The sequence below is a fragment of the Callospermophilus lateralis genome, chromosome 9 (assembly GCF_048772815.1).
Source record: "Callospermophilus lateralis isolate mCalLat2 chromosome 9, mCalLat2.hap1, whole genome shotgun sequence".
Classification (NCBI taxonomy): Eukaryota; Metazoa; Chordata; class Mammalia; order Rodentia; family Sciuridae; genus Callospermophilus; species Callospermophilus lateralis.
In genome coordinates, this window is record NC_135313.1 from 90,909,736 (window position 1) to 90,931,614 (window position 21,879).

The 21,879-nt window shown below is 39.1% G+C and overlaps 1 protein-coding gene across 1 annotated transcript in view; it reads left to right on the forward strand.

Moving 5' to 3' along the window:
• The first annotated feature begins 1,832 nt into the window (after nt 1–1,832).
• The window catches only part of Mcm6 (minichromosome maintenance complex component 6), a 51,684-nt gene continuing 31,637 nt past the window's right edge, over nt 1,833–21,879 (forward strand). The window contains exons 1-7 of the mRNA XM_076865825.2: nt 1,833–2,047; nt 8,921–9,067; nt 11,134–11,244; nt 12,623–12,872; nt 16,087–16,252; nt 16,515–16,660; nt 17,856–18,006. Coding sequence (XP_076721940.1) covers nt 1,941–2,047; nt 8,921–9,067; nt 11,134–11,244; nt 12,623–12,872; nt 16,087–16,252; nt 16,515–16,660; nt 17,856–18,006 — 1,078 coding nt within the window. The 5' untranslated portion in view covers nt 1,833–1,940. The remainder of the gene's footprint in view (nt 2,048–8,920; nt 9,068–11,133; nt 11,245–12,622; nt 12,873–16,086; nt 16,253–16,514; nt 16,661–17,855; nt 18,007–21,879) is intronic.

Below are 21,879 nucleotides of genomic sequence, written 5' to 3' on the forward strand. Positions count from 1 at the left end.
TCTAAGTTAAAGAATTGTATAGAAATAAGTTTTTAAAAAATGCCATCACTTGCACTATCCTCACCACTTATTGTTTAGTCATCTTGATCGAATTTTTCTTAGATAAGTAACTGAGGAGAAAAACCTATACTGCTTAAAAACTGGTCAGCATCTAGCATATTTTATTTTTTGGTATCTCCAGCCCTACAGTGATAATTCCTAGCTTCATACCAACATCAATGGACCCTGTCAAGAGTTAGTCTCATGGGCTGGGGTTGTAGCTCAGTGGTAGAGTACTTGCCTAGCATGTGTGAGGCACTGGGTTCAATTCTTATCACCACATGTAAATAAATTAATAAAATAAAGGTCCATCAACAACTAAAAATACATATGAAAATAACTTTAAAAAAGAGTTAGTCCCATTATTCCTTTTCTTTTGACATATTTCCCCTTAGCTTCTTTGCTTCTGTTTATTTTCTACAAATTATTTACCTCCCTTTGCTTTCTCATATACTTTGAAGGTAGTTTAAAGAGGACCCTAAAGTAATTTAAAGAACCCTAAAGTAATTTAAAGTCTCTGGGATTACAGGTCTGGACACCCTGCTCAGCTATATCTTAATATTGCGCTATGTTGAAAAGAACTACTTGAATTTGAACTTCTGTCCATTTTGTTCAGTTTATTTGTTTGGTTTTTGTACTAGGGATTGAACCCAGGGTAGCTCTACCACTGCAGTTTGTCCCCAGCCCTTTTTATTTTTCTTTCTTTACTTACAGACAGGGTTTAAGTTGCCCAGGCTGTGCTCAAATTGTCAGCCTCCTGCCTTGGCTTTATCCATCTCAACCTCAACCTCCCCAATAGCTGGGATTAGAGGTATGTCACTGCACCCTGGGGCATTATCATTATTATTTTAGGTACTGGGGATTGAACCCATGATACTCTACGTCTGGGCTACATCTCCAGCCTTTTTTATTGTATTTTGAGACAGGGTTGCTGAAATTGGCCTCGAATATGCCATCCACTTGCCTCAGCCTCCAGAGAAATGGGGATTACAGATGTGCAGGTATGCTGGAAGCCTCAAAAAGTATAAGTAGTCCGGGTTTCTCAGAGTCTTGGAGGCTCAGAGAAAAGTACTGGTGAAACACATTTTGAAGTCATCAGCAGCCAGACATTATTAAAGTCAAGAGACTTAAGGTGGTCCCCTAAGATAAGACACCTACAAAGAAGGTTAACTAAAAATAGACAAAGTGCTGCAAGAAAACTAAATGAAGTCAGAAAAAGATGTTGAAGGAAAACCAGAAGGCAAGAGTGCATTTTAAGAGGGGGATTAATCAACAGCGTTAACTATTTTGCTGACTTTCTTCTATAGCATCAACCAGGAACTCTACCAACTCCTTTGTTTTAAGGAACAAATATGGGACAAACTCAGGTTAACAAAGACATTAAACCACACCTCTTTGACTCTTATGGAGGGGGGATTCTAACTCGTAGTTTACAGTTTATTTCTTCCAAATGGACCGCTCAAGGAGGTTTGAATCTTAATCGCTCTTCTATTTCATACAGCCTTATTCCTACAGTTCACCTAATATCAGTTAAATGACTTTAAGAACATTTTTAAAACCATTCGGACAAAACTAAGGGCTTTTTTCAGTCTCGAGAAGCCGAAATACTCCCCGGGGCACGATCACACTGCGCAAGCGCAAAGGCAGACCTCTAGCTTTCCGCGTCTTTGCATTTGGCGCGAAATTCGCGCTCAGTGGGCGGGGCTCTGGGCAAAAACGCCATTCATTGGGCAGGTTTGGCGCGAAATCCCCGAGCTCCTACGCGACGATTGGCTCCAGCCATTCCGACGAGCGAGGGGGCGGGACGGAAGCAGCGGCGGCGCGCGCAAAGCGGCGTCTAGGGAGAAGCGACTCGTGGCGGTATTGGCGTGGCGGTAGCTGTCCCGCTTTAGTAAGCAGCGATGGACCTCGCAGCAGCAGCAGAGCCGGTAGCCGGTAGTCAGCACTTAGAAGTCCGCGACGAGGTGGCCGAGAAGTGCCAGAAACTGTTCCTGGACTTCTTAGAGGAGTAAGTCTCTCGGCGTGCACCCCGGGCCTCCCCAGCCGCCCGCCTCCGGCCCGCGGTCTCCGGGCCGGGCGGGGCCGTGAGGCAGGCGGGTGTTCCGGAACCTAGGGGTCTCTAGCCGGGGAAGAGCGTTCCCCGCCCCACTTTAGACTCCAGGCCAGGCCTCCAGGAGGAGCCTGGGACCTGTGGTCTGGTTTCTTGGGTAAAAGCCTCCTTGATCCCTTGCTCAAACCCCTGTTGCACCCAATGCCTTGTGTTCGGCATTGTGCTTTTATCATTTAATGCTCACAACCTGGGAGGTCGGTGTTCACATGGCCTGGTAACCTTGGGGAAATTCAGGCGCGGTGAGGATGAGCACCTGCTCACTTGGGCCGCTGGGCTCAGTGGGGTCGATGAGAGGCCGAACTGGCCTTAAGTTCTGGAAGACCCCATCAGACCCCACCGCCAGAAACCTGGCTCTGCGGGCGCCGTGGGCTCGCATCACCATTGGAGTCTGTGTTGGATGAAAGTAATGGCGTGGACATTGAGGTTGGGTAGGTGCTCAGGTAGGTTCTGTCCTGCTTAAAAGTAGCTGAAATACCCCTTGTTTGGGGTTGCAGACTCCAACCGCACCCGCCTTTTAAAGTTGCCTTGTAGGTTCCTGGCTTCTCATAACTCCCCTCCCTAGCTTACACCGCCCATCTGAACTTTTCTTAGTGCAGATACACCAGTGCTCTCCCTAATGTATGAACCTGCTGCCTCGAGAGTCAAGTGGTAAACTCTTTGAAATGTCTTATGAATTTCTCTTCATTTTTTAAAAATTGTAAAATATATATTACATAATTTGTTTGTTTAACCAGTTTTTAGCTTGCAGTAAAAAAGTGCCAATAAGTGTGTTCATTGTACAACTACCACATCCATGACCTAAATGCTCTTCAGCTTCCCAAGCTCTGTACCCACTCCCTCCTTGTCCTAAGCCCTGGCAACCACACTGTGAATTTGATTACTCTAAGTGCCTCATATAAGTATGTTGTGTGTGGGTTTGTTTATTTCTTTGTTTTGTGGTGCTGGGGATTGAACCCAGGGCCTTGTGCATGTGAGCAAGCACTCTACCAACTGAGCTATATCCCCAGCCCTAAATATGTTTGTGTATCTGGCTTATTTCACTTTATTTCATTCAGCATAATGTGTTATAGTTTATATCCTAATTTCCATTCCCCCGCCCAAATGAAGTCTTACTATGTTGCCAGGCTAGTCTTGAACTCCTGGATTCTAGGGATCCTCCTGCCTCTGCCTCCTGAGTGCTGGAATTGCAGGCATGTGCCACCATACCCAATTTTTTGTTTTGTGTAGTACCAGGGATTGAATCCAGTGATGCTTAACCAGTAAGCTGTTCTCAGCTCTTTTTAATATTTTATTTAGAGACACCATTTTACTCGGTTGCTTTAGGACCTCGCTAAATTTCTGAGACTGGCTCTGAACTTGCAGTGTTCTTGGCTTCATACCCAGTTAAAATTTAATTTTTTTCTCGAGACTGGTGTTGTATGTATATATCACATTTTGCTTATGTATTCATCTATGAGTGGACACTTGGGTTGCTTCCACTTTTTTCTACTTGAATAATGCTATATTAAGAAGTTTTGCTATGCTGAAAACCATCATTTAAGGGGCTGGGATTGTGGCTTAGAGGTAGAGCACTCGCCTAGCATGGGCGGACCCGGGTTTATCCTCAGCACCACATAAAAATAAAGGCATTGTGTTGTATCTATCTACACCTAAAAAATAATAATAAAAAAAAAAAGTCATTTAATTTCTGTTTCCAAGATTACATGCCTGTAATCCCAGCGGCTCAGGAGGCTAAGGCAGGAGGATCTCGAGTTCAAAGCCAGCCTCACCAACTTAGTGAGACCCTCAGCAATTTAGCAAGACCTTGTCTCTAATTCAAAATACAAAATAGGGCTGGGCATGTGGCTCAGTGGTCCAGTGCCCCTGAGTTCAATCCCTGGTACCACCACCTCCCCTGCACCCCCCCCCCCAAATGATTTAATTTCTGTTTCTAGCCAAGTGCAGTGGCTCACACCTGTAATCCCAGCTGCTAGGGAAGCTAAGGCAGAGGATTGTGGGTTCAAAACCAACCAACCTCAGCAACTTATCAAGAACCAAAGCAACTTAGCAAGACTCAGTCTCTAAAAACAATATAAAAAAGGGTGGTTAAGCATCCCTGAGTCATCCTCAGTAACCCCCCCACCCCCAATTTTTTTTTTCTATTTCCCTGATACCAGCAATATTCTTCTCGGTCTGACAACTCTTCATCTTTCAAAACCCAAGTAGACTGCAATCTCATCTACTCCAAAAGCTGATGCAAGAGGATCACAAGTTCCAGGCCAGTCTCTGCAACTTAGTGAGACCCTGTCTAAAAAAAGGACTGGAGATGCAGCTCAATGATAAAGCACTCCTGGTTTCAGTCCTCAGTATGGGGGGCCATGGGAGCCCAACTAAAGGCTCATCTTTGTGAAATTCTGTAAACCTTTCAGGGATCAAGCACCAATCTATTGTTCCCTTATGCTTCCAGGGTTTCTACCATTTTCCATATATCTTTACCTGTCAGCCACATAATCTGGAATATGTCCCATTCACAATCAAACTTAGCTACCATATCACCTTACAAAGGTCTTTATGTAATGTATGTGCCTTCACTTTATCTTGTAGCTAGATGCCATGGATAATGATAAACAAGACAGATAGACCCTATACTTTGTTTAAAAAGTCAACTTGCTCTCACAAAACCCATTTTGGTTTGTCATTGCTTATGGAATAGTCCAAATTCTTCCCTCATTTCTAGTTTCATTATTTATCATCTACACTTCTTCCCATACCTTCTCTGACTTTCCCACATACTTGCAAACATCTATAACCAGTTTTCTACCACCTTTTTCTCTTTAGTTTTTTTATGTCTTTCAAGGCTGAATTCCAATTCCATTTTTTTAAGCTCCCTTCAATAATAGTAAATTTATTTTGTGTATATGTGGTGTTGGGAATTGAACGTAGGGCTTCACACATGCTAGACAAGGGCTTTATCACTTAGCTACATCCCAGCCCTCTTAAATTTTATTTTAAGGCAGGGTCTCACAGAGTTGCCTGGGCTGGTCTTAAACTTGCAATTCTCTTGCCTCAGCCTCTGGAGTACTTGGGATTACAGATGCCTGCCACACCACACCCAGCTAGATACTGTTTAATGTATAGAAGAATCAGAACATGCTGTATTTAGAGAAGGAGTTGATTTTTTTTTTCCTCTAAAGTTAGCCTGTATATTTTGCGGGTGATGGTTTTTCCTATTTTGTTTGTACTGGGGTTTTATCCCAGGGAAGATCTACCATGAATTGACACCCCTAACCCTTTTTATTTTCATTTTAAGACTCTTGCTAAGTTGCTGAGGCTGGCCCCCAATTTTTATCCTTCTGCCTCTGCTTCCCAGTTTGCTGGGATTACAGGCATGCACTGCACGCAGCTGCATATTATGTTAAAGAGAATAGAAAGTAACTTTGATATTCTGTTTGGCTTTGGTGAGTTTATGTTTTTGCAGTATGGGAGTTGAACCCAGGGCTTCCCACATGGTAGATAGTACTCTACCTCTGAGTTACATCTGCCCCTGCTTTATTTTGTTTGTATGTATATTTCCATTTTCCTGAGATCTTAGGCAGTACCATAGTTTTTTTTTTCCCCCATCATAAATAGTTTTTTATTGACTCGGCAGAGTCTTTATCACAGTTTTTTTTCTTTCTTTTTTTTTTTTTTATTGGCACATTATAGTTGGGTGGGATTTGTTGTTACATATTTGTACATACACAATAGAACAATATAATTTGACCAATATCATTCCCCTGTGTTTCCCTTTTCCCTCCCCCAGTCCTTTTCCTCTACTGATCTCTCTCCAGTTTTCTTGAGAATCTTCCTGTCTCCCCCTACCCACTGGCCTTTCTTTTCCTTTTTCCTCTCTAATTTCTATATATGAAAGAAAACATGACCATTGACTTTGAGTTTGGTTTATTCTGCTTACTGTAATTTTCCATCCATTTTCCTGCAAATGACGTAATTTTATTTTTCTTTATTGCTGAATAAAACTCCATTTTGCCTGGCTGTTGTTTGTATTCTTGATGATTGCCATTTTGACTGGAGATGGAATCTCAGTGCAGTGTTTTTGGTTTTGGGGGCAGGGAAGGGGTACTTGGGATTGAACCCAGTTACCTTTAACCACTGAGCCACATACCTGGCCCTTTTTTGTATTTTATTTAGAGGCAGGGTCTTGATGAGTTGCTTAGACCCTGGCTAAGGTGCTGAGGCTACCTTTGAACTCATGATCCTCCTGCCTCAGCCTCCTGAGCCATTGAGATTATAGGTGTGTGCCTGGCTTTCAGTGTAGTTTTGATTTGCATTTCCCTAATTGCTAATGATGTTGAAAATTTTTTCATGTATTCATTTGCCATTTGTCTTTTGAGAAGTGTGTTTAATTAATTTGCCCATTTATTAACTGGGCTACATTTTTGGTGTTTTTCAAGTTCTTGATATATTCTGGATATTAATTCTTTCAGGTGAGATGAATAGCTAACAAAGATCTTTCTCCCTTTCTGTAGGTTCTGTCTTCACATCTCAATTGTTTCCTTTGTTGTTCAGGAAGCTTTTTAATTTGGTACTATTTGTTTATTCTAGGCATTATATCCTGAGCTTTAGGAGTTGTGTTGACAAAGTTGTTGCCTGTGCCCATATGTTGGAGTGTTACCCTGTGGTTCCACCCCCTCCAAGAGTTGCATAGTTTCTAATCTAGTTCCTAGGTCTTTGATCCATTTTGAGTTGAATTTTCTGCAGAGAGAGAGATAAGGGTCTAGTCTCATTCTTCTACATATGGATAACCAGTTTTCCCAGCACCATTTGTTAAAAATTCTGTCTTGGAGCTGGGGCTGTGGCTCAGTGGTGGCGCACTTGCCTGGCATGTGTGGGGCACTGGGTTCAATTCTCAGCGCCACATATATTTAAAAAAAAAAATCTATCAACAACTAATATACATTTTATATATATATATATAATTTTAATTCTGTCTTATCTCCAGGGTATGTTTTTAGCACTTTTGTCAATGACCAGATAATTGTAGATGTATGGTTTGTCTCTGTCTTCTGTATCTTTGGTCTGTATGTTTTCATACTAGTACTGTGCAGTTTTTGTTACTATTGCTCTGTAGTACAACTAAAAGTCAGATATCTTAATACCTCCAGCATTGCTTTGGCTATTCTGGGTTTTTTATTTTCCAAACAAATTTTAGGGGTTTTCCCCCATCCCCACCCCTTTTTCAGTTCTGTGAAGAATTTTGTCAGTATTTTAAGGGGAAATTTCATTGATTTTGTACGTTGTTTTTAGTAGTATGGCCATTTTAACAATATTAATTCTGCCTCTCCATGAACATAGAAATCTTTCCATTTCTTGTGTAGTCTTCAATCAACTTTTTTCTTCAATGTTCTATAGTTTTCATTGTAGAGGTTTGTCACCTTCTTGGTTAGAATTATTTCTGGTTTTTGGTTGTTTCACTTTTTTTGGGGGGGGGTAGGCGGGAGGTACTGGAGATTCAACTCAGGGGCACTTGACCACGGAGTCACATCCCTAGCCCTATTTTGTATTTAGAGACAGGGTCTCACTGAGTTGCTTAGCACCTCTCTTTTGCTAAGGTTGGCTTTCAACTCAAGATCCTCCTGTCTCAGCATCTGGAGCCACTGGGATTACATTAGAGAACTGCTAGGATTATCTGCGTGAGCCTTCGTGCCTGGCTATTTTTTTTAAAGCTGTTGTGAATGAAATAGTTTTCCTGACTTCTTTCTCAGCAGATTAATTATTGATATATAGGAAAACTATTGTTTTTTTTTTATTTTATTTTTTTTTAGTTGTAGATGGACACGATACCTTTATTTTATTTGTTTATTTTTATGCGATGCTGGGGATTGAACCCAGTGCCTCATGCATGCTAGGCAAGCGCTCTACCACTGAGCCACAACCCTGGCCCTGAAAGCTATTGTTTTTTGTATGTTGATTTTGTAATCTGCTACTTTGCTGAATTTGTTTATTAGCCCTAGCAGTCTTTTGGAACACATCTCACTTCTGTGGTGTTTCCCCCCAGTGTTAGGGATCCAACCCAGGGCCTTGTTCTTGCTAGGTAAGCATTGCACCACCAAGATTCAGCTCCAGCCCCTTTATTTCTGCTTCTTAAATATGACTCATCTGTCCATTTTCAAATTTCTTAAGGAAGATGAATCTTTGGGTTTTTAACTTGAATTTTTCAGTGTAACATTTTCTGGTCTTAATTTAAAAAACAATATTTTAAAAAAACAGTATTTGGAGCTGGGGATATAGCTCAGATGATAGAGTGCTTGCCTCACATGCACAAGGCCCTGGGTTCAAACCCCAGTACCACCCCCCCCCCCAAAAAAAAAAAAAAAAAAAAAACAGTATTTTTCTGGGAGTGAACCCAGGGCTTCACACATGGCATATGAGTTCTACCACATCCGCAGCCTAGAAAATGTTAAATAAATGTTTAAAGTTAAAAATCTAAAGATTCAATTTTCCTACTATGCCAGACATTGTACAAATCACTTTATAGGCATTCCCTCATTTAATCTTTAACTTAATCAGCAATTTTTTGAGATAAAGTGATGTTTTGATTTTTTTAAAAAAATAGCAAAAAGGAAGTTTAAAAAGGTAAGTAACTTGCCTCAAGTTGCAGAACTACTAAACAGGGACCTGTCTGATCCTAAAGCCAATAATCTTTAGCCAATTCATTGAATTTTCAGACATGCAGTGCAGATTCTTATTTACTGCCTAGTTCCTCATTTAAATCTGACCCACATATATTTGCAGATTCCAGAGCAGTGATGGAGAAGTTAAGTACTTGCAGTTGGCAGAAGAGCTAATTCGTCCTGAGAGAAACACATTGGTTGTGAGTTTTGTGGACCTGGAGCAATTTAACCAACAACTTTCCACCACCATTCAAGAAGAGTTCTATAGGTATATTTTTTGTTAATCTTCATTACTTTGAATAGGGATAGAGCCTGGGAAGCCAGCTCCTTTTGGACTAGAAGTGTTCACTTTGAGGCAGAAAGGCAGCTGTCACAGTTATTTCTTTGCAAATAATAAAGGCAGTGCTCTGAACTTAATGTAGGCCTTTGTGGAGCTAATCTTTTTTTCGTGTTCATTTTGCTTTCTGTATAGTTTTTTAAATAGGAGAACTATTTTTACTTTTTTTTTCTTTTAATTGAGATGATTTGTCACTATGTTGCCCAGACTGGCCTTGAACTTCATGGTTCAAGCATTCTTGCCTCAGACTTCCAGAGCAGCTGGGACTATAGGCATGCACCATTGTGTCTGGCTTAGGGATATCTTTATAGTAATGAGGTTGTGCTTGTTCCCTTAATGTTTAATTTTTTTGGCTAAATCATCTGTATGTTTGTAATCCTCCCATTAATGAAAACCACCATTAGGGTCTACTAAAACAAAGTTTCAAAGGCCTTCCAAATCTGCAAGTGCAGAGTTTTGTTAAGAATCTCATTGTATTTTTTAATAATATTTATGTTTTTAGTCATAGATGACACCATACCTTTATTTTATGTGGTGCTGAGATCGAACCCAGTGCCTCACACGTACTAGGCAAGCACTCTGCCACTGAGCTACAGCCCTAAGAATCTTGTTGTATTTCGATGTCTTTAATAGTATTAACATTTTTTATGCCATATAAAATTCTTTGAAAACATTTAATGAGTCTGATATCTATTGGTAGAAATACTATATTTAGACATTTATGTTTAGTAACTTAGGCTGACTTTTATATATATCACAGTTGGTAGAGTGCTTGTCTGGCATGCACAAGACCCTAGGTTCAATCCCCAGCACCACCACCCCCCCCAAAAAAATTGAGCAGGTCATGGTGGTAGATGCCTATAATCCTAGTGACTCGGAAAGCTGATGTAAGATCTCAAATTTCAGGCAAGAACGGGCACTATAAGGAGATCCTGTCTTGACGTAAAAAAAAAAAAAAAAAGGCTGGGGATGTAGCTCATTGGTGGAGCACTTGCTGAACAAGCACATGACCCTGAATTCAATCCCATTACCACCAAGAAAAAGGGGCTGAGGAAATAAGCAGCATAGTTTGTTGTGAAAACATGCAGAGGAAAACTTGCATTGATAAGCAACAGAAAAATCAGATTGAAGTAGAAGCAGCTGTGCCATACCTTGTGTACAAGCCGTGCTTCACTTTTCTCTCTTGAAAGGAGCTCTTTTTTCAGAGGGCTTTCAGAACTCACTACTTAAACAAACCAAGCTGCAACAGCCTTTGGGAACTCAGATCAAAAGACCCACTTCAGTTAAATAGAACATTTCTGCCAGTTTGCTCTCACATCAGGACATAAATTCTTCCCTGTCTTCTTGCAACTTTATTAATCAAGAATGAAACCAACCTGGGTTCAATGGTGTACACCTGTAATCCCAGCAGCTCAGGAGACTGAGGCAGGATCAAAAATTCAAAGCCAACCTCAGCAAGGGTGAGGCGCTAAGCAACTCAGTGAGACCCTGTCTCTAATTAAAATACAAAAAAAGAGCTGGGATATGACTCAGTGGTTGAGTGCCCTTAGTTCACCCACCCCCACCAAAAAAAAAAAAAAAAAAAAGGAAACCAAAAATATACTAGGACTTAGCACACCAAAAAGGATACTGCTTCACTAGATTATAAACAGACCAGAGAAAACTCACAGTATTGAGCATAAAACTGGCAGGGTGATTGTTTAGGTTGAGTTCCCTTGGACAGAGAAGTGATCTGCAGTATGATTGCTGTATAATGAAAGACAATAGATAGTCAGGTACAGCATTTTATCTTTGATGTTTCTATTTGTGGTGGGACAACAGAGGATTGAAAGAGGCTCCTAAACCCAAATTAAATAGAAGGTTCCTGCACAGGTCAGTTCCATGACTTGATTGTGACCAGATGAAATTACTTAGCTGTAGGCAAGCATGAAAAGGGAAAGACGCCTTGCAGGTAGGACTCTAAAATGTCAGTTGTCTTTTTTTTTTTTTTTTTCCAGAGTCTACCCTTACTTGTGTCGGGCCTTGAAAACCTTTGTCAAAGACCGAAAAGAGATCCCTCTTGCCAAGGATTTTTATGTTGCCTTCCAGGACCTTCCTACTAGACACAAGTAAGAAACCCTTTGGAAGAAAAGGAATTTACCAGTAGTGTACATGACAGTAATCAGTTAGAAAAGTTGGGAGATTGCCTAAATCTGCTGTTAGTTGGCTTAATGTCACATGAATCACTCTTACTTTGCTAAGCCTCATTTTTCTCATCTATAAATTCTTTTGGCTTAGGTTTTCTACCTAAATCATGCAAAAAGATGGATTTGTTGCTGTAACATTTTTTACACCTAGTGGTGACAAGAATTGTTACAGAGAGTATTTATAAATTGCTATAGTACCAGGAGGGTACTGGGATGTTAGTAGGTCACATGCCTAGTATTTGCCAAGACCCTGGGTTTGATCCCCAGCCCCGTGTACATACATATATACATACAAACATAAATAAATATAATACCAGGAAGGAAAAAAGTTTTTATACACATTTTGTAGAAAGTTGGCTTTTAAAAGAGTTCTATCCAGTTACCCTGAAAGTTTAGTGTTGGAGAAACATGTTTTTCTTTAGAGATGGCATAGGAAGTAAGTGAAGTGAACCAAATGCTTAAGATTGTCACATTTTTAGGGCACCGTTTAGGGAATTTGGGAGAAAAGATTGGTCAAGTGATAAAAATGCGAAAACTCAGAACAATTGCAGAAGTACATGAATCTTACAACACTCTAAAGCTTAAATTCATAACTTTCAACCATCCCTTTAGTAGTTACTTAAAGAAGAAATTTACTGGAAGAAGCTGAAGTGATATGTTTTGAGAACGTAATCTCTCAAAATCACTTAAAAATTACCACATTATTTCATGTAAAATGAATTTATAAGGTAAAGGAAGTGTTTTGAACTTCTAAGTATAAACTATTTCCCCATGATAACTTTGTTATGAAAATATACTTTTTTTAACAAATTGTAGGTAAGCAAAAAGATGTGTTTGCATATAAAACAATGGAATCATTCTGTTTTACAATTTTTAATTTTTATTTATTTTATTTAGTTTTTCATATTCATATATTTTCATGAATTTGTGTATGTTATATAATTTAGGAATGGGCATGTTCACTAAATTATTTGTCGTTTGATGTTTCCTGAGAATGATAATTTATCATTGGATACTTTCATTAAAATAAAATATTGGGGGATTTCCCATATGGAGAAGTTGAGCCAGGCCCAGTGGCACATACCTTTAATCCCACTGGCTCACAGGTGGAGGAGGCAGGAGAATTACAAGTTCAAAGCCAGCCTTAGCAACTTAGCGAGGCCGTGTCTCAAAAAAAAAAAAAAACAGGCTGGGGATGTGGGGCAGTGGTTAAGTACCCTGGGTTCAATCCCTAGTATAGGAAAAAAAAATTTTAATTGAGAAGTAGGTATTTATTAATGAAACACTTATCTTTAAACAGAATTCGAGAACTCACCTCATCCAGAATTGGTTTACTCACTCGAATCAGTGGGCAGGTGGTGCGGACTCACCCAGTTCACCCAGAGCTTGTGAGCGGAACTTTCTTGTGCTTGGACTGTCAGACAGTGATCAAAGACGTAGAACAGCAGTTCAAATACACACAGCCAAATATCTGCCGAAATCCAGTTTGTGCCAACAGAAGGAGATTCTTGCTGGATACAAATAAATCAAGATTTGTTGATTTTCAGAAGGTATTTATTTACTTATGTTTAGACTGGATTCAGTCTATACTATTTAATAATTTACTCTGGGGCCCTTGAAATAGCTTATTTGTAGTCATTAAGAGTGACTTCAAGGGGCTGGGATTGTGGCTCAGTGGTAGAACGCTTTCCTAGCATGCATGAGGCACTGGGTTCGATCAGAATCGCATAAATGTAAAATAAAGATATTGTGTCCATCTAAAACTAAAAAGTAAATGTTAAAAGAAAAGTGACTTCAAATTTAAGCCCCAAACTCTTAATGTAAATTTTAATTGTCAGTATTCAATTGTGTTTTAAGGGCTGGGGATGTGGCTCAAGAGGTAGCGCGCTCACCTGGCATGCGTGCGGCCCGGGTTCGATCCTCAGCACCACATACAAAACAAAGATGTTGTGTCCGCCGATAACTAAAAAATAAATATTAAAATTCTCTCTCTATCTCTCTTTAAAAAAAAAAAAAAGTTTAATGACTTAGATTAGAAGTTCCTTCAGATTGTGACAAAATCTGTCAAAAAATAACCAATAACTATTATTATAAGCTGCATTTAAGAAAGCTTTGGAGGTAGCAACTTATTAGTATAAAACTTTGAATTTGGTGGATAGGTGAAAGCCTGAGTGAAAATTCAGCAGACTAGCATGGAAGCAGTGAGGATTATCATGATTGTAGGAGAGCTGGGTTGGAGATGATCTGAGAGATGATTTGATACGAGGCTTAAAGATACTTAGATTTTTACATTTTAGACTGAGAAGTTTAGGTTTGTGTTGTTAGGGATTGAAGCCAGTGCCTTGCACATGATAGGCAAGTGTTGTATCATTGAATTAGGTCCCTATCCCCTAGGTCTATCCTTTTTTTTAAAAAAAAAATCTTTGTTTATTTACTTATTCAATTTTATGTGGTGCTGAGGATAGAACCCAGGGTCTCACACCTGTGAGGCAAGTGCTTTACCACTTAGCTACAGTCTCAGCCCTCCTCTAGGTCTATCTTGATAAGCAGTGTGAATATATTTTGTTGTGGATGTGGGGGAAGGTATGTGTTTTGGGTGATTTGTTTGTTTGTTTGTTTTTTCACATGGACACAATATCTTTGTTTTTTGTTTGTTAGTTTGATGTGGTGCTGAGGATTGAACCCAGTGCCTCACATGTGAGGCAAGCGCTTTGCCACTGAGCCACAACCCCAGCCCTGTGTTTTTGGTTTCTTAAGGAAGCTTAATGGGACAGTGGTATATGGTATTTAACAGAGACTAGTAGATAGTTGTCTGGGTAAGAGGTGATGGATGATAATAAGAATGAAGACAAATTAAAATCTCAGCAGTGTTTATGCAATATGGAATATGAAAAAAAAAGTTACGGCAGCTCAAGAATGGAGAATGGGGCTGGAGATGTGGCTCAAGCGGTAACGCGCTTGCCTGGCATGCGCGGGGCGCTAGGTTCGATCCTCAGCACCACATAAAGATGTTGTGTCCACTGAAAACTGAAAAATAAATATTAAAAAATATTCTCTTTCTTTCTCTCTTCCCCCCCCCCCTCTCTCTCCTCCTCTCTCTCTAAAAAAAAAAAAAAAAGAATGGAGAATGATCAGAGTAAAATAATTAATAATAAGGGGGTTTTTGTTTGTTTATTCAATTAGTTTTTAGTCCTTAGTTTTCTTATGTTAACCTGAAAGTTTATAAGAAGCATATGTTCTACATCAGCTTTGGGTAAGAGGTGCTTTATAGTTTTCAAAGATGATATAATAATCAAAGTATGAATCTAGGTTGGGTGTTGGTTTGCGGGGTGGGGGGAACCTCAACTGTAATACAGGATATTTTGATAATTGGAAACAATTATAAGATAAGAGGAGATAGTATGTAATTTTATGGAATTAAGTACTATTAATTCTCTGGGTTGTGTTAATGGTAGTATGGCTATATAGGAGATTGTCTTTATTCTCAGAGATGAATGCTAAAATATTTAGCCTTGAGGTTATTTGATGTTTATAACTTTCAAATATTATAATTGAAAATATGTATAGCTACATAAGTAATGTTGAAGTAGAGGATATAAAAATATATTGGAGCATGCTTATAATCCCAGTGACTCAGGAGGCTGATGTGGGAGAACACAAACTTGAGGCCAGCCTCAGCAAATTTATTGAGACCCTAATAATCAACTTAGAAGAGCTAGTAAGTGGCTCAGTGGTTGAGCACCCCTGGGTTTAATCCCTGTTACCAAAAATAGAAGTATATTGGAAAGTTTTCATAAAATTCCTTTGCAAAGTTTTAGGGAGAAGATGAATCAGAACAGAGTTGGGGGGGCGCATTTATTGGATATTGAATCTGGGCGTGCTCTACCACTCATATACATCCCCAGCCCTTTTTATTTTTTCATTTTTTTGAGACAGGATCTTGCTAAGATGCTGAGGCGGGCTTCCCAATTTGGAATTCTCCTTTCATGGCTTCCTGAGTAGCTAGTATTAACAGGCGTGTACCACTGCATGCATCTGATAGTCATTTTGAACAGGGAAATTTTGAGGGTGATTGAACTCAGGGGCACCCAACCACTGAGCCACATCCCCAGCCCTATTTTGTATTTTATTTAGAGACAGGGTCTCACTGAGATGCTTAGCGCCTTGCCCTTGCCAAGGCTGGCTTTGAACTCACAATCCTCCTGCCTCAGCCTCCTGAGCTGTTGGGATTTCAGGTGTGTGTCACTGTACCTGGTGGAAATATTTTTTAATAAAAATGTGTTTGTCTTTTTAAATTTTATTTAAAGTGCTGGGGTTGAACCCAGGGCCTTGTGCATGCAAGGCAGGTGCTTTACCAACTGAAGAATATCCCCAGCCTTTTTATTTTTAAAATATCTCTGTAGTTGTAGATGGACACTAATACTCTTTTTTTTTTTTTTTTTTTTTTTTTAATGTGATACTGAGGATCAGACCCAGTGCCTCACACATGCTAGGCAAGCACTCTACCACTGAGCTACAAATTCAGCCCCTAAATATTTGTCTTTCAAGAAATTTTTAGTAGGGGTAATCCAAAGAATTTTAGGGTAGAGTTTTTGGTTTCTTTGTTTTTGGATAGAGAATTTTAAAGTGAAAGTTGGGACATGTCAAAAGTCCACAAAGAGTAAGATCAGTTTAGAATTCTGCCAGTGTTTGTGTCATTAATTTAGATTACATGGTGCATGAAAGGGATCTCTTCTCATTCTTGGCTGTTTACTTTTGTTATAGGTTCGTATTCAGGAGACTCAAGCTGAGCTTCCCCGAGGGAGTATCCCCCGCAGTTTAGAAGTAATCTTGAGAGCTGAAGCTGTGGAGTCAGCTCAAGCTGGTGACAAATGTGACTTTACGGGGACACTGATTGTCGTGCCTGATGTCTCCAAGCTTAGCACACCAGGTGGTAATCTATGGCTCAAATTTAACAAATTCTTGGTTACCTGAACTGCAAGGTATTCATTCAACTTCTCTTCTTTTTGGCTGCCAATCAAAGGAGAAACACGAAAGTGTGATGAGAATAAAAAATTGATTTTCCTACAATATTGGCTATTCTGAATGTTTCCAAAGTTTATAAGAAAATCATATTTATATCTGATTTATATGAACAGTATTAGTTCCCAGCACCTATAGTATTTGAAATGGCCTATCATTTAATCTTTCAGGAGCACGTGCAGAAACAAATTCCCGTGTCAGTGGTGTTGATGGATATGAGACAGAAGGCATTCGAGGGCTCCGGGCCCTTGGTGTTAGGGACCTGTCTTATAGGCTGGTCTTTCTTGCCTGTTTTGTTGCACCAACTAACCCAAGGGTGAGTCTTTTTGCATGTTGGAGATTGAACCCAGGGTCTTGCTAGGCAAATGCTCTTAACACTGAGCTACATCCCTCATGGTGAATCTTAATAAAATACCAGAGCTTGACAAACAGCTCACTTGAGGCTGCTGCAATTTAATGTGCTTCTAAAACATCTGAGTTATCTAGTCAGTATAAAAGTCTAAAGGGTTGGGTTGATGTTGATTCTTCAGTATTAAAACGAAATCTTTTTGGGGCTCAAGTGGTAATAAGCTCGCTTGACATGCGCTGGGTGCTGGGTTCGATCCTCAGCACCACATAAAAATAAAATAAAGATGTTGTGTCCATCGAAAACTGAAAAATAAATATTAAAATCTTTTCATGTCTTTCTGATCTTGAAGAGAAGCCTTATTGTTTTCATACATTTTGAGAGTAATGGCATGTATTATCCATGTTTTTTATTTTGGGTAAATATTATAGTTCCTCTGACATCCTCCCTGGAGAATGTACTGATAAAAAGACTTAGTAACCTGGGAAGTAAAGTAAATTGCTATTTCTGAGAGTGGTGGATTACTGGCAGTGTTATTTAGTTAATTCTGTGTCTTGAAATGGAAACGGGTTTGGGAAAAATAATCCAGTCCAAAAAAGAATAGGAAAATAATCTAGTACTGAAAAAGGAAAAAAAACATAATATTCTTTGATTTTGTTTTCTTTTTCATATCAGAGATTAACATTCAACTATATCTCATCTCTTGAGCATCCAGATATATTTATAGAGGGCTATAAAACAATTGTGGTAGCTTTTTTTGTTCGACTCACTTGACGAATGTCAACCTTAAGTAGTTTCATTAACTGAAGCTTACTAGTTAGGGAGTTTTTGTTTTGGGGGTGTTTTTGTGCTGCTGGGCATGAAACCTCATACTTGGTAAGTATTCCACCACTGAGCTACATCCTAGCTTTATTTAATTTTAATTCTTGGGCTGTCCTCCAATTTGCAATCCTCCTGCCTCAGCCACCCAGATAGCTGGGATTACAGATGTGTACCACCGTGCCCACCTTGATTTTTGGCTTTTTTTCTTTCCTTCAAACCTTTCTATTTGATAAATTGTGAATTTGACCTTCTGAGCTGTATTTTGCTTGTAGTAGTTTGTTTTCCTTTTCATTGTTTTGACTACTTCTATCCTAATATATTTTCCTTTTTTTCTCCACCTTAGTTTGGAGGGAAAGAGCTCAGAGATGAGGAACAGACAGCTGAGAGTATTAAGAACCAAATGACTGTGAAAGAGTGGGAGAAAGTGTTTGAAATGAGTCAAGATAAAAATCTATATCACAATCTTTGTACCAGCTTGTTTCCTACTATACATGGTAAGAGTTATATCTATTTGTGCACAAACTTGAAATCTAACTAATTATTACAAAGAGCAGCATTTAATTTTTTAAAGTGCATATATCAGATGATAAAGGTTTCTAGTGGGCTTAGAACGGGTTATTTACAAAAGGACAAATACAGTTTCACTACGTGAGGTTTAGACATTCTAGAAGTAGGCAAATTCATGGAGACAAAGTGGAATAGAAATTATCAGGGGCTGGGGGCACGTGGGAAATGAGTTTTTCAAAGAACAGAGTTTCTATTTGGAATCATGAAAAAATTCTGGAAAGGGGTAGCAGTAAGTTATTCAAATAAAGTATTTAATGCTGGGCTGGGGATGTGGCTCACCTGGCATGTGTGCGGCCCGGGTTCGATCCTCAGCACCACATACAAACAAAGATATTGTGTTCGCCGAAAACTAAAAAATAAATATTAAAATTCTCTCAAATAAAATAAACAGTATTAAAAAAGTATGTAATGCCCTTGAACTATATACTTAAGTAGTTACAATGGTAAATTTTATGTATATTTTGCCACAATTTTAAAAGAAAATCGAATTTTTCTGGCCTTATGGCCAAACTGCTATATTCCAATACACTAGAGTAATCTGGGCTTGCTTTACTAAAATTTTCAGACATTTCATGAAATTTCATGATGCTTTTGGTTACTTGTATTATCTATGCTTTTGGCAGTTTTCTTTAGTATTTTCCTGACTCTTAATTGCTAGCTGTCACCGTTATTATATCCCCTTCTTCTTTTTTTTTTTTTTTTTTTAAAAGAGAGAGTGAGAGAGGAGAGAGAGAGAATTTTTCATATTTATTTTTTTTTTAGTTTTCGGCGGACACAACATCTTTGTTTGTATGTGGTGCTGAGGATCGAACCCGGGCCGCACGCATGCCAGGCGAGCGCGCTACCACTTGAGCCACATCCCCAGCCCTATATCCCCTTCTTATATTGAAGGACATGAATAAATTTGGGGGCCTGAAGTTTTACCCTTGAATTAGTCTATCCCTGCCTTCCATATAAAGTTGGGGTTATGGAAAGGACTGCTGAAATTATGGGTATTTCTCTTAGGTATAGGTGTAACTTTTTTTTTTTTCCAGTTTGATCAGTGGAACAACTGAATCCTTTTATGTTAATTCTTCATGGATTTTAGAGTATCCTCTCAAATGGGAGTGGGTGTCACCATTTTTGTGTTGCTCCCTTCTTCCCATAAGTAATCTCTTGCTATAAAACTCAAGTTTAGTGAGTTACAACAGTACTAGTTCATGGGTCAAGAATCTGGGAGCACCTTAGCTGGGTGATGCTACTTCAGGGTCTTTCATCATGAAGTTGCAGTTAAGATGTCAGCAGGTGGGCTGGGGATATAGCTCAGTTGGTAGAGTGCTTGCCTTACATGCACAAGGCCCTGGGTTTAATCCTCAGCACCACCAAAAAAAAAAAAAAAAAAATGTCAGCAGGGCCTGTAATCATTGACTAGGGCTGGAGGTGCCACTTAACAAGGGGGCCTCACTCAGATGACTTCCAGTTAATGCTAATTGTTAACTGGCCATGTCAGTTCCTTCCCATATGAATCTACCCAGTAGGGCTGTTTTGACTATCTTCACAGTACAGCAGCTTGCTTCTTCCAGAGCACATGGTCCAAGAGAGTAAAGCAAGGAGGAAGCAAAATGCCATCAAAGACCTAGCCTCAGAAGTTCCAGACTTTTACTTCCACCATAAGAATTTGTTAAAATGAAGTCACTAAGTCCATCCCCCACTCAGAGAAAGGTGAATTGGATTCCATCTCTTATAATGAGGTGTCTCAAAGAATTTGTGATGTGTTTAAAACCACCACACCCTCAACACATTTTCTTCCATATAAGTCACAGAAGTAAGTTCATGGAATGGATTTTCCCCCCTGTACTGGGAATTGAAATCACCTACAGATGCACCCCAGTCCTGATCATGGTCCCCAAGGACTCAACTAAATTGTTGAGGCTCAACTCAACTTTCTTCCTGGGATTATAGGTGCGGACCTCAGTGCCCAGCCTGGGGGATGGATTTTTAATTTTCTATTTTTATGGAATGATTTATGTAAATTTGCATAGCATTTAATTGGTGGAGTTCAAGTTTAGAATTGGTTAAAAATTATACTCAGCATTTTATTTACTCCTTATTAGTTCAGTTAATGTGTATAGGTGATGATAAAAGTAATGTCTTAAAACTCTTAATGGACTGATCGCATTTCTTCCATGAAGTGTCCAGTTCCTTTGCCCATTTATTGATTGGGTTTTTGGGGGTTTTGGTGGTGTTTTTTGAGTTCTTTATATATCCTAGAGATTTAATAGTCTTAAGTTCAGGTGGCAAAAATTTTTTCCCATTCTGTAGGCTCTCTTCACGGTCTTGCTTCCTTTGCTGTGAAGAAGCTTTTTAGTTCGATATCATCTCATTTATTGATTCCTGTTTTTACTTTTTGCGCTTTAAGTGTCTTGTTGAGGAATTCGGTTCCCAAGACAACATGATGGAGATTTGGACCTACTTTTTCTTCTAGTAGGGTGCAGGGTCTCTGGTCTAACGCCTAAGTACTTGTCCACTTTGAATTTTGTGCAGGGTGAGAGATAGGGGTCTAATTTTATTTTGTTACATATGAATTTCCAGTTTTCCCAGCACTATTTGTTGAAGAGGCTATCTTTTCTCCAATGCTTATTTATAGCATCTTTGTCTAGTATGAGATAACTGTATTTATGTGAGTTTGTCTCTGTGTCTTCTATTCTGTACCATTAGTTTTCATGTCTGTTTTGGTACCAATATATGCTATTTTTGTTACTATAGCTTTGTAGTATAATTTAAATTCTGGTATTTTGATGTCTCCTGCTTCACTTTTCTCTGAGAGGATTGCTTTGATTATTCTGGCCTCTTGTTTTTCCAAATGAATTTCATGACTGCTTTTCTATTTCTATGAAGAAATCATTAGAAATTTAATAGGAATTGCATTAAATTGAATAGTTTTTGGTAGTGTGGCCATTTTGACAATATTAATTCTGCTTATCCAAGAACATGGGAGATTTCTTTCTTTAGTGTTTTGTAGTTTTCATTATAGAGGTCTTTAGCCTCTCTCATTAGATCGATTTCCCGTTATTTATTTATTTATTTATTATTTTTTGGAGGCTATTGTGAATGGGAAAGTTTTCCTAATTTTTTTCAGTGAATTCTTCACTGATGTATAGGAATGCAGTTGATTTTGGGGGGTGTAAATTTTATATCCTGCTACTTTGCTGAATTCATTTATGAGTTCAGAAGTTTTCTGGAGTTTTGGGGGTCTTCTAAATATATGAAAACATGTTCAACATCACCAGCAATTAGAGAAATGCAAATTAAAGCTACACTGAGATTTCATCTCACTCTAGTCATAATGGCAACTATCTAGAATACAAGTAACAATAAATGTTAGTGAAGATGTGGGGAAAAAGGTACACTCATAAAGTGCTGGTGGGATTGCAAATTTGTGCAACCACTCTGAAAAGCAGTATGGAGATTCCTCAGAAAACTTGGAAATGAACCATCATTTGACCCAGTTGTTTCACTCCTCAGCATATACCCAAAGGACTTAAAATCAGCATACTACAGTGACGCAGCCACATCGTTCATAGCAACTCAGTTCACAATAGCTAAGCTATGGAACCATCATAGGTGCTCTTCTATTACTCAGCCATAAAGAAAAATGAAATTATGATATTTGCTGGTAAATGAATGGAACTGTAGACTATCATGCTAAGTGATAAGCCAGACCTAAAAAATCAAAGACCGAATTTTCTCTCTGATATGCGGGTGCTAACTTACAATAGGTGGAAGGGGTGGGGTGGACAGGGAGGAATGGGGGGAGGAAA